Source organism: Petromyzon marinus, chromosome 19 (genome assembly GCF_048934315.1).
Source record: "Petromyzon marinus isolate PM22_M1 ecotype Great Lakes invasive population chromosome 19, UKy_Petmar_22M1.pri1.0, whole genome shotgun sequence".
Classification (NCBI taxonomy): Eukaryota; Metazoa; Chordata; class Hyperoartia; order Petromyzontiformes; family Petromyzontidae; genus Petromyzon; species Petromyzon marinus.
In genome coordinates, this window is record NC_133685.1 from 8805453 (window position 1) to 8817822 (window position 12370).

At 50.2% G+C, this 12370-nt stretch overlaps 1 protein-coding gene across 1 annotated transcript in view; it reads right to left on the reverse strand.

Moving 5' to 3' along the window:
- The window catches only part of LOC116943868 (oxysterol-binding protein-related protein 6-like), a 205864-nt gene that overhangs the window by 47077 nt on the left and 146417 nt on the right, over positions 1–12370 (reverse strand). The window contains exons 11-14 of the mRNA XM_032957146.2: positions 12017–12105; positions 11814–11890; positions 8807–8943; positions 3314–3415 (exon numbers count right to left, since the gene is read on the reverse strand). Of these exons, the coding sequence (XP_032813037.1) occupies positions 3314–3415; positions 8807–8943; positions 11814–11890; positions 12017–12105 (405 nt within the window). The remainder of the gene's footprint in view (positions 1–3313; positions 3416–8806; positions 8944–11813; positions 11891–12016; positions 12106–12370) is intronic.

A 12370-nucleotide genomic window follows, 5' to 3' on the forward strand; every position in this document is an offset into this window, starting at 1 on the left:
ATCCTTGAAAGATCTGGGCACGGTCCCATCGGGCTGGGTCATGTAGCCCGCATGTCCAGCCACCGCATGTCGAAACAGCTTTTGTTTGGCCGGATCGAGGAGGCTAAACGGGCGCGGCACGGGCTGGATTAGAGATGGAGTGATGTGGTACAGGAGGATGTGGAGCTGAGTGGACTTGCCGATGACTGGTACCAGCGGTGTCAAGATCGGCCTCTGTGGAGGAGGCTCATGAAGGACGCTACTGGGCAGTTGGAGGCAGTCGCCCTCCAACAACAACGGAGGGCGGAGGAGCGACGCTCACAACAACGAGCGGAGCGCCGGGTGGCTAAAGCACACAGGTGGTGCTTCAGTCAGTCATCTCAGTCAGTCGACCCGTGGCACCTGGGTCTGCCCCGTGACCTCCTGCCAGCGGGCGTTCGACACTTCATGTGGCCTCAAGGTGCACATGGCCTGGCACAAGCGTCGTGGTGACGTCACCGCCACTTAGTGGCGAATGGCGGTTGTTGTTGTTGTTTGTGTGTGTGTGATGCATCTGCCAGTCCTCTCAGTCAACCCATGGCACCGCGGTCTGTCCCATCACCTCCTGCCAGCGGGCGTTTGTCACCTCACGCGGCCTTAACGTGAACATAGCCTGGCACCAGCCCCATGGTGACATCGACACTTAGTGGCGAATAGCGGTTGTTGTTGTTGTTGTGTGCACATGTGAGCACGCGTGTGGGGAGCGGTAGTGTAGTGGTTAGCGTGCTGCGCTACCAACCCGGTGACCCGAGTTCGATTCCCGCTTACGGCCAACACCAGTGATGATTATCTGAACCGGTCCTGGGCCTCCCCTAGGTCGACTCAGCCTCCCGAGTGTGGTTTGTAAAATATCAGCACTGTGGAGGCAAAGGCGGCCGGGCGTGGTGCTGGCCACCCACCCCCCGATTGCTGTGCCGGCCTTCATAGGTGCTCGCTAACAGCACTTGCCCCAAGCGTCTGGGAATGCTATACGGGTGATCTGTGTCTTTGGGTGTGTTACAGCGGTAGTGTAGCAGTGTGATGTGTAAACATCGCCACTCGGGAGACAAATGCGGCCGGGTGTGGTGTTGGCCACCCACCCCCTCGTGTGCAAAGTCGATCTTCATAGGTGCTACTCGCTAACAGCACTTGCCCCAACAGCCTGTTAAAGCTATAGGGGGGGGATCTTCGTGTGTGTCTGTGTGCGTGCACGTGCGGGAGAGAGCGGCAGGGAGTGCAGAGTCGCCTGTGTCGTTAAAACCCAACCGCTGCCTGGTGAAGTGCCTGTTGCACGACATCCGCCTCCAGCCCACAACACAAATTGCTCCGGCTGGTGACAAAAATAAACTGCCTCCTATTTGTCTCGCCACGCAATAAAAAAAAATTAAAATCAAATTTTCGTTGTCTATATTCTCACCGCCGTTTGTTTCTATGCCGGACAACATAAGCTAACATTGGGTAATGTAAGATGGCATGAGGTAACATAAGTCCGGAAGGCGAATGGACCCAATCGTTTTTTTTTATTGAGACTAGTCTTGCCTGAGACTTAAAGAGACATCGGGACGGTTTGACTGCCTCCCGTTCTCTCTGCCTGTGTGATCCTGTGCTCTGGGCCACGTGTCACGTTACTATAGAAATGTAAGTCGTTGTTGACCATTTTTCATGCATAAAATGTACATAAAATGCTCCCAGTAATGCTAATTTACGATAGAACGCCACTCTTTTTATATTTTAGCAGGTAAGGCCCACTGAACTATACGGCTCTTTTTCAGAAGCGACCTGGCCATCACAATTGATAGTTCAACGAAGTGGCTTATCATGTGGAAATTATCATAGCAGAAAATTACTCTAAAAACACGTGATGTAGATTTTTAAATGTGAAGGGAAAAACTGGAGGACCCGGTGAAAAATCCACGCAACCAGCGGGAGAGAAACACGCAAACTCCAAATATACAGGCGTCTGGGGTCAGGATCGAAACCACGACCACCTGTGTACCCAGTGAGGAAGTTAACATCTCGCCACCATGGAGATGTCGACTGTCCATGTTTTGGTTCAGGGCAACGAAACCCATTGGGCACTGACCCCATCCACACTCCCTTTCGCAGGAAGACACAGGAATTCTGCTTCCATAAATATTTAATCACCAGTGGAACTTTGCTCAAGTAATTTCATGGAGCTTGGTGTGTGAAAATGCAATACTTAATGGCAAGTAATTAGTAAAAATAACAATACAGTAGATAATTTATCAATTAACATAAGGCAAACAGTGATTCATATTGCAAAAAATACAGGAGACAAAATATAGATTGTACTTTATTAAATCACAGCGTGCAAAAAAAATAATTCCAATTAAGGTTCCTTTCGAAACTAATTATGAAAAAACCAAGAGAGATGTCCAGAGAGTGAATCCCTGCGCCACCTCAAATGTCAGAGCTGCAATTGTCAATTGCTGAGCGACAAACTGAACAACCAAAAAATTAACACCGTTCAGGAAATGTCACGACCCAGAATTTAAATTCCCCAATGCGACTGTAAGAAGACGTTCCATTCATCGTTAATATTTCCAACTTTTCGTAACTTCAGCACGACCACCAGCGGACCATTGTACAGCACAGGGTGACTCACACCGTTATATTTTACGCCGATCGTTCACGTTCTACACTCCCCGTCGTCGCATGCGCACGACGAGCGCCGAATATTTTGTCCCCAAAGTAACGTCATTGGGCAGGGGTTTCTTCCCCCGTTAACATTCCTTGTACGACAGCTGTTACACGGGGCTGTGTTGCTGCTGTCGTGGTGAATTTTCAAGGCGTTCAGAGTTCCCATTTGAAGGGCTGTGTAACCAGGGTTGGGTGTTTACGGGGGGGGTTGAAGGGTGGAGGAGGGTTGAAGCAGTGAAGAGCGGGAGGGTTGAAGGATACGTGAGGTTGATTGGGTGCGTGATAAGTTGAAGTGATCAAGGAGTGGTCGGATAAGTTGTTCGGATAGGGAGCGGATTTGTTAAAATGGGAGGAGCGGTTGAAGAGTGTGGTTTCAAGGATGGACAGAATGTAAACGCAGGTGGATTGAACGGTTGGACGAGTTGTGAGGTGGACGAGTTTATCGGAGAATGGGTTGAAGTGTTGAAGAAGGGTGAGTGGAAAGCATGCACAGGTTGGATGGGTTTGAAGGGTGAGCGGACACACACACACACACACATGGAAACAATGGTAACATTAACACAAGCGACTCGTGAGAACACAAGAAAATTATTATTTTTAAAAGCACAGAAACGAAACGATAGACAAGCTGGCGTCAATGTGCTCTGGCTCTCACCATGTCTGGGCTGAGGATGATGTTGACAAGGGGTTCCGTGAGATTTGAATCCGCGTGAATGCGACTCAATCTGCTCCTAAGGTCCCCATTCTGAGCCGTGGCCTGTGCAGGAAAGGGGGAAGGTCGGGGGGGGCGCTTACGGAGCGAAGGTCAAATTCCAGTGCATTGCTGGACGAGGGCGTCCACACGCCGTGCGGACCATGGGGGTGGGGGCTTTATTTGACCCATACTTCAACAAAGACGGTCTGTGCCGGGTTAGTCGAGGGGGTTAAAAGCTAAAGCCCCGGTCCAGGTGCCACTCACCGTGAATGTCGGCCAAGGCCAACAATTGAACTCAGATCACCAAGTGCATAGCTGAGTTCACGCCAACCGCTGCTCCTGTCGCCTTAAAAATGTATTTCCATACTTATTTATTAACACGCTTGTTCACCGAGGGAAGCCTCGCTGAATCTGACGACTATTTCCAGAGAGAGTCCCTGGAAAAATTAACGTGTCGGTAAATTCTGGGTATCGCCTGATGATGCTGGTTGTAACCACCGGCGAAACGTCACAGTACTCGAATTGCAAATGCTGTGGGTTTACTCTCCAACACACAATCGGTGTGCTGAAATGGCACGTTTTTGTTTACGTGACAAACCTTACCGATCGGCCGTGTCAGGTGGTGGCGGGTTTATTATGGACATACGCAGTATTAACCAGAGCAGCCAATGGATTCAAACCGCGGACTTCTTGCAACAAGCGGAAAACATGTTACACGTACCTACGTTGTTCGTTTTGCGACAATTCTGCTCACAGAAGCGCTCCTCAGCTCGGCAAAGCAATACATTTGCTTTTGAATTTACACAATTTACTGCTACCTCCCCAAATGTCCCAGTGGAATGTACACAAAGACCAACCACTGAGCCGGCATCTACATTCCAGGCTTCCCATCAGCGATTAAGCAAGGTTTCCACAAGAAAAATATCTCAGCTCGGTCATTCGTGCCTACAAAGACAAAGATCCCTGGATAGGCTTAAGCGACTGCTGGGGCAAGTGCTGTTAGCGAGCACCTATGAAGGCCGGAACGGCACACGAAGGGGTGGGTGGCCAGCACCACGCCCGGCTGCCTTTGTGTCCCTAGTGGCGATGTTTACACACTGCACCAGGTACTCATTTTAGGCTGAGTCGACCTAGGGGATGTCCATGACCGGTTAAGATAATCGTCACTGGTGTTGGCCGTGAGTGGGAATTGAACTCGGGTCACCGGGTTCGTAGCCCAGTGCGCTAACCGCTACACTACTGCTCCCAACACACACACACACAAAAACATTGCCATTTTATTTAACTCAGGATAACCCAACAACTACACAATGTAGATAATAAACATCCAGCAAGTGACACACTGGCAGACGACTCATTTACATGTGTGGAACGATGCATCGATTATTGCAATCGATTTTTAAGCTCGCGGAATCGCGTGTGGAATAAGCGTGGTTTTTATCGTCGCATGTTTGCAATGCAATGGGGGTTCATTGCACCCTTGCAGCCACTCGAGGCTCTATATTTCACCGCTGTGTAAAATAAAAATGAAAGATTATTTTTACCAAACAATTTACACACACACTCAACTCACAGCCAGAAGGTTGTAAGTTGTGAGGTGGACAGGTTGATTGGCGTATGGGTTGATGGTGCACGGGGCTGACGGATTGAAAGAGGATGGGTGGAAGGAATGCACGGGATGGGTTGAGGGGCGAGGTGACATTCTGTTCAAGGGCCTACTCAGTCCATCATCCCTGTGCGCGGTCATAACATGAGTTCCACTTTGTGGGAAGCCGACAGTGGTTGTGGCTGTGGAGTGACCGCTCAAGGCCACAGAAATGTGCAACTTTTTATAAATGGCTCAGGATCACGAATGAAAACGAGGACTCCCTCGCGCACGTTTGGGAGTCGCGCTACTGCGCTTCACTGTTTTGGGTTGTGTGATAAAATAACAATACTTGAGTTCATTTGGTATTTGTCGCCGTGCTCACAGCGCAGGGATATCACCACGAAGGCTCTCGCGTTGCACACAGTCTGCAGCAGGGTTCACGGTCGGGAGGTGACGACGATGCTGTAACAGGTGAATAACTCGTTCGGCATCTTTTCAAGTTTGCCAAATTCGGACCGTGACACCAGCACACGACGGCCTACTCCTTTAGAATAACGTCCGGGGGAAAACTTCAACGTCCGCTGCGAAGCGGATGGCGCGGATTTCATGATTTACTTCATAACCGGGGGGGGGGGGGCGGCCTGCCGGGTTCGAACCATGAGCATCTGCAACGAGCGGCGAGCGCGTCTACCCGCTGGGCCGTGTCACCGTGCCGACGACGGGTGTGAGCTACTCGTAGAAACGGCGAGGACTGTCGGGAAAATTCTCCGCTCAGAAGGGGCTTCTCGGGGCAGTCGTGCGGTTTCTCTTCCAGCGTCGCTGCTCAATGCAACGCGAGGTTGCGCTGTCCATAGCGGGGATGGGGGGGGGGTGGGCACTGAAACGGACAACTCCTTCCTGCCTTGACGCAGCCAGAAAATCCGTATCATCCAAAAAGGCACCGCTGTGCTGAAGGAATCCGTAAATTTGCTGTGCTCTATAAAATACGCGCGAGTCATTTTTGGGAGCGCATCGGGTTTTGACAAAGGCCGCTCAGCAAGCTTACCCTTAAATTTTATTGCACTGAGTTTCAGCAGTTTCATCATCTCAATATTTAGTTTGTTGTCCTTCCCCGCACTCCGATTAGCACGGTTGGCTTCGTACAGTGCGAAAGAGGTTCAACAAACATACATTACTCTGCACGTGCGCAACAAGCATAATGTGACCGCTTCCATGCGTTTAGTCGCTGCAGGGCAGCACTATGAGGGGGCGTGGAGATGGTCCTGGCTTACAAGGACAGCTGCCGAAGAAAGGCACGGGCATCAATCATCAGGGCAGAGGCATGACCTGCTCCCTCCGTGGCCGCGACCTTGGAGTATAAAATCACCTGCCTGGCAGAAACAACGCCCCCACTGTACTACAGCTCGTGATAATAGACAAACGGGCCAACGTACTCGGGATGACAGAAAGAGCAGCACATGGATGAGACAACGCGTGCAGGGCAATGACATCGTTCAAGCTGTTTTGGAAAAGCGAGTGGACCTATGGCAGGACGTGACGATCGCTGCAAGGGACGATGGCCGACGGTCAAGAATCACGACGGAGTGACAGGCAAGTAGGAACGGAACAGGACGTCCGCCGAGGAGCGATGAGAACAGCTCTTCGTGTGCAGCAAGTGCTGGGTGGATGATTACACCGCTGGATTGTGAGAGGTGATGGTGGATTGGGGAGGGCCTTGATCCGGCAGCAGTGGATTTCATCGTGGCTGATGATGACGATGAGCCAACGCAATGTTCAGCTATTAAAGTGCAACTGCTTAGAAATTAATGATATTCATATTTAAATATTGAACTACAATAAGCATACATGTGTATTGGTCCTGAATGCGAGTCTATGAATTGTGGCTGCAGAGGTCACGTGAACCAGTCACATAATGACACAAGCACGAATCGAAATTCATCATACCTCGCACACACGATTCAATGCCATTGTCATGAGCAGGGGAATCAGTTTTAAAAGGAAAACCGATGCACGGCTACCCACCCCCCCTCTCCCTCACCTTACGACCAAATCACCTGGGATGCACGAGATCTCATCAGATCTCAGAAGCTCAGCAGGAGCAAGCATGGATAGCACTTGGACAGGTGCCGAGCACCCAAACAACTGATGTGGTGCCGATACAGGGCAACATTGTGGGCAACGGAGAGTAAAACAGCAGCATCAATCCGTGTACTGTACTACGCTACCACGCCTATGCTCCCTCCCCTCCCCGCCCTCACCAACCCACACTGACAAGAGTTGTGAAGTATGGTCAAATATCCTAATGCAATCCGCATGGCGTTGAGTTAATCCAGCAGTGGATTGAAAATGGGGGACTACTTGTACATACACGTAGAATAATAGATCTACACGCAGGCCTACGGTGGAGTCGAGAGTCATTGTGTCCATGCCACTCAGGGATGAGGCTGCTCCAGGTGTTTTTGGTTTGAATCTCAGTTCTCAGGTTACTTACCTGGATATGGAAGCTTATTGAGCAACGTTACAGGCACTCTCACGTAATAGCCAAATAGCCCACACACGTGATTAATAACTCACCGCCCTTAAGTAAATATGTAATCTCACACAGCATATCGTTAACACAATTTCTCATTCATATTTTCTGCCAAATAAACCAGTTTGTTTTTCCCCCTCATGAGTAGCTTTAGTGACAAAGAACTAATTGTTTATTTTGCTTATTTATAAGCTTAGATTTTTTTTTCTTCACATAAATGACATTCAAAAATGTATAATGGACATTCCGTGCTGATGTTGCTGGACAAGAGTTGTACAGATTTTATTTTACCCCAGTTGAGATGGCTGGGAGACTCGGGGGACTGTGAAATACTGAGAACCTGGGGTTTTAATTCCAGGTTTCGGCCACAAAATAAATAAAACATCCCTTTATCCAATGAAATGTATCTTTTTTCAAAATATAATTCATCACACTCTATCTGTGATTGTCAACTACTTTGGCTTCATTATCATGCAACATACCCTATTTGTGTGGAACAACATCTGTTCCACCCAGCGTAGATTAAAGTCCTACTGACATCAAAAGTAGTTCTTTAACACCAACTTCCAAGGGTCATTGTTTGACACGAACTTGTATACCCGAATCCACTGTGAGAGTTGTGAATGGAGTTATGTTGCGTGGCCATTTGGCACAAATGAAGAATAGAGGACGATTTAAAAACAACTCTTCTTAAAAAACGTGTATGGCCTAAAATCATTAACGCACATGGCCAACATATTTTTACCGTAACTCTCCAGGATTAAACTGCACTTTGAGACTTACAATCTGATCTGAAAGGTGAGGCTTATTCGCAATCTTTTTTCTACCCGTCTGGATACGAATAATAATGCTTGCTGAATATTAGCAGAGGCGGCTGGCTATTATGTCTTTTGTTGTTGTTACTGCCTTGTACAAAAGCCGTGCAACTAACTGGCGAAACGGGACCGTCCATGCAACAACCCAAATAAACTGAAGCTAAAGAATAAACAAACACAGGATACTTCGTTCATCAAGTGACAGTATTCCAGGAGGCTTCTGCATTGGGACGACTGAACATATCTCACTGGCGCAGCGCGCCGGGGCACCATTCCTAATGGGGGGGTGGGGGGGTGGCACCTGAGTGCGAGGCCGAATTATTGGAAACATATCAAGCAGTGGCTCAAACCTTTGGTGGGGTAGCAAGTATGGGGAAGGGGGGGATGTGGGGGGGTGGGCAAGATGGTACCTTGCCCCTGGCACGAAAAGATCCAACTCCCGGCTCTGCCCTGTGTGGCACATTTGTGCCGGACATCACTCTGCCCACCGTGCCCTCCCTCACCCCTGGGCGAGTGCTCACCTGCGCGAGTGCCTTCTTGAGCGCCAGCACGTGGGCGGCGTGGCCGGCGCCCGCCGCCTCGTGCTCGCACGCCACCTGCCGCAGCTTCTCCTTCTCGATGGCCACCGAGTTGAAGACGGACTTGAGCGTCACGTGCACTGCGCGCATGCGGAGGAGGGGGGGCGGGCGGGGGAGATTCCCGCACCTCCGATTAGCACGGCTGGCTACGTACGGTGCCAAATAAGTTCAACGTGCACGCGTACGGACGCACACGCCACCGACGCTTCGTTGTCTCGGCGACGGCCGTGTCACGGTGGACACACGGCCGAGGGCGCTGAGGGTCACCTGGAGGGGAGCTCCCGATCTTCGTCAGATCTCGGAAGATAAGCAGGTCCCGAGCCTGTACAGTGCTTCGGACGGGTGACCACCATGCATGCGAGGCTGTCGTAGGCAGCTGCGGAGCTCTGCTAAGTGGTGGTCAGCGAGGGGCAGTGTGGACAAATGTATTGTTTTACGGTACTTCTATGCTCCTACGTCTATGTTACCCACCTTTATTAGCACGCACTAATCGGCACGGTTAAGTATTGTGAACATCTCGTAGAACTAGCATGGCTTTCAGACGCCCCTTATCCAAAAGAAGATTTTTTAAGAAAGGGCTGTACGTGTGCACACGTGCACTGAAGTGTCAGGATCTAGCCGTCATCGTAGCCACGCTTGTCTATGTCACCACACCTTGTCACCACTTCCTTCCCTCCGCTAGATCCTTCAGATGTTTGGACAGGCCACACCCAATCTTCAAAGTCCTCTCTCTTCGCGTCACCCCTTACACCTGGCTTCTGGGCTTTTCCCTGCCCACTAACCTCAGAGGTCGACTCTTATGCCAGTCTTAATAATGCGTGCGCCGTCTGCTTCACGGTGAACTTTAGCGATCAGCTTGAGTCACTCGCACTGCGCGCCGATGTCGGGGGTCCAAATATGCCAAGTGCGACCCCCCCCCCACGGATTACTCAATTGGGATGATACACAGCAGCAATAATCACTTAAACACGAAGGATTTCGTGCCCAAGATTATACATAAGAGGTTTTTGGGCTCGATGGCGCAAATATATATTTTTCATATTGTGGGTTTTACTCTCCAACACACCGGTGTGCTGAACAAGCAACGAATTGGCACGTTTTGTTTAGGTGACAAACCTTACCAATTGGCTCTGTTGGGTGGTGGCGGGTTTAACAACACATTTATATTTACGCGATCTAACCCAAAACCCTCCTCTATTTTGAGCAATAATTATCACGACCCTACTGGCAGACTAATGCCACGACCCAGTTTCACTCTTGCAAATGAGACTCTCCTGGTCTCTTGGGTTCTCAGCGAGTTAAGCAATAACAATGTCAAACTTACACGACTGCATGCCCCTCCCCCCCTCTACACCCCCAATTACTTCTCCAACTCTTTATTGCCCAAATTTTATTCCAACATCACCCGTTGCTTGCCCTCTTACTGTCAATAAATTACTCACATTCGCTACGTGCTTATACATCAGGAGGAGGACCGCTTTGGGGAAATGATTCCCATTTCGGAGCACTGAGCCAAGCACCACTTAAGACTGTGGGTGTGAATCACCATAGCTCAGGGGTGGGCACATTTTTTGACTCGCGGGCCACAATGGGTTCTAAAATTTGCCAGAGGTGCCGGGCCAGGAACAGATGGATGAAGTGTTTGTGTGAACTAATATAAATGACATGTAAAAATCATTACATTAAAGGATTTGTCCTTTAACAGGTAGCAAAGCATTTATTTGCAAGGCAATTTAACAAATTGCACGAACATGAACAATACAAAAACATGTCGTAACTCCCGGTCAAAGTGCGCCATCTAATGGGGAAATGGGGGCATTACAGGAGAAAGGTAAAATTGAATTTAATAATAATATTATTTGGACAAGTTCGGCAGGCCGGAATAAAAAGCCCAATGGGCCGTATACGGCCCCCGTATACGGCCCGGTATACGGCCCCCGTATACGGCCCGGTATACGGCCCCCGTATACGGCCCAGTATACGGCCCCCGTATACGGCCCCCGTATACGGCCAGGGGGCCGTATTTTGCCAATGTCTGCCGCATAGCCAGACTGCGTTATTATTAAATCAACTTCTAAAATTACAGAGTTTGATGGTGTGAGAGACCGCTCGCGCATAACAATGTTGCAAAGTGTAAATTATTCATGCCGGAGAACACACAGCACAACCGCAGGCTATATTTGCCTGTGAAAACGTGGCGCCCCCGTGATAACCTCGCGCCATAAGAATGGCACGAACACAAAGTGTTGTTGTTATTATTTTTTACACACTCTTATCGAACTTGCCGTGTTGTCTGTTTACATTCCAAGGAATCTTGGACGCTTTAATATCTTCGGATCTACGAAGCCTAACGAGCTGAAATTTTCAAAACAGACTCGCCTCGAATGACAATTCAAGATTCCATGACAAAATAAACTGGCCCAGGTTCCCGCTCACCGTGGTCCTATTCGTGTTTTTAAATACATTTTACCAATAATCGTTTACATTTTAGCCCCTCCCCCCTCTTTTTTAAATCACGAATGGTCACGCCCACACTACGAAGGCAAGCGGTCTGGGTCCAATCACAGTGCCTGTTGCTGGGCCAGCCTCTGACCAATGAGAGGGCGCGCTTCTATCGCCCCTCTCGTCATGGCGCCGGAGCGGCCACTGTGGCTGCCTTTTCTTCTTTAGCGTGAGGCCAACAAATAACTATTATGAGGTAATAAAAACAATAACATTTTAAATGCACACACTTTTATTTGCACTCAAAAGTAGAAAGCGAATTATTTTGACCCCAGAATTAATCAAATTTTACGTGTTAGGTGGGGATGGGGGTTGGAGGGGCCAGGAGGGAAAGGGTGCAGGTGGGGAAGGGGGGGCAGGAGGGGAAGGGGGGGCAGGGCAGGTGGGGAGGGGGGGCAGGCAGGGGGGGGCAGGAGGGGCAGGGGGGCAGGCAGGCAGGGGGGGGCACCTTTCTTTGCCACGCAGCAGAACTCCTCCTGGAGGCGGCTGTAGTCGGTGGAGCAGCCGTCCAGAGACTCGGCGATGCTCACGCGCGCCTTGCTGCAGCTCAGAAGCCTCACCGGAGACTCCACCCCCACCTCAACTAGCCCCGCCCCTAACCCCGCCCCTAGCCCCACCCCAGGTCCCGCCCCTAACCCTGCCCCGCCCAACCCTGGGCCCAGCCCCGCCCCTCCGTCGATGCTCAGGTTGGGGTTGGAGGCGTGCAGGCGGATGGGAGAGGCGGACGGGCTGTTGGGAAGCTGGGGGGGGCACACAAAGGGGGGGGGGAGCACACAAAGGGGAGGGCACAAAAGGGGGGGGCAGAGAGGGCACAAGCGGTGGTAAAACTTTACGTTCACAGCTCAGTGGCACGATTCCGCACCACAAAGTAGTGATCTTGCAGGAGATCATTAACTCTTATGAATTCTGCTGTAATGTTACGTATGTATGGTGAACTTCTTTGCGCAGCCAACGGTGCTAATGGGAGGTGCCGTTGGGTGTGGACAACAAATGAAACGTAACAAG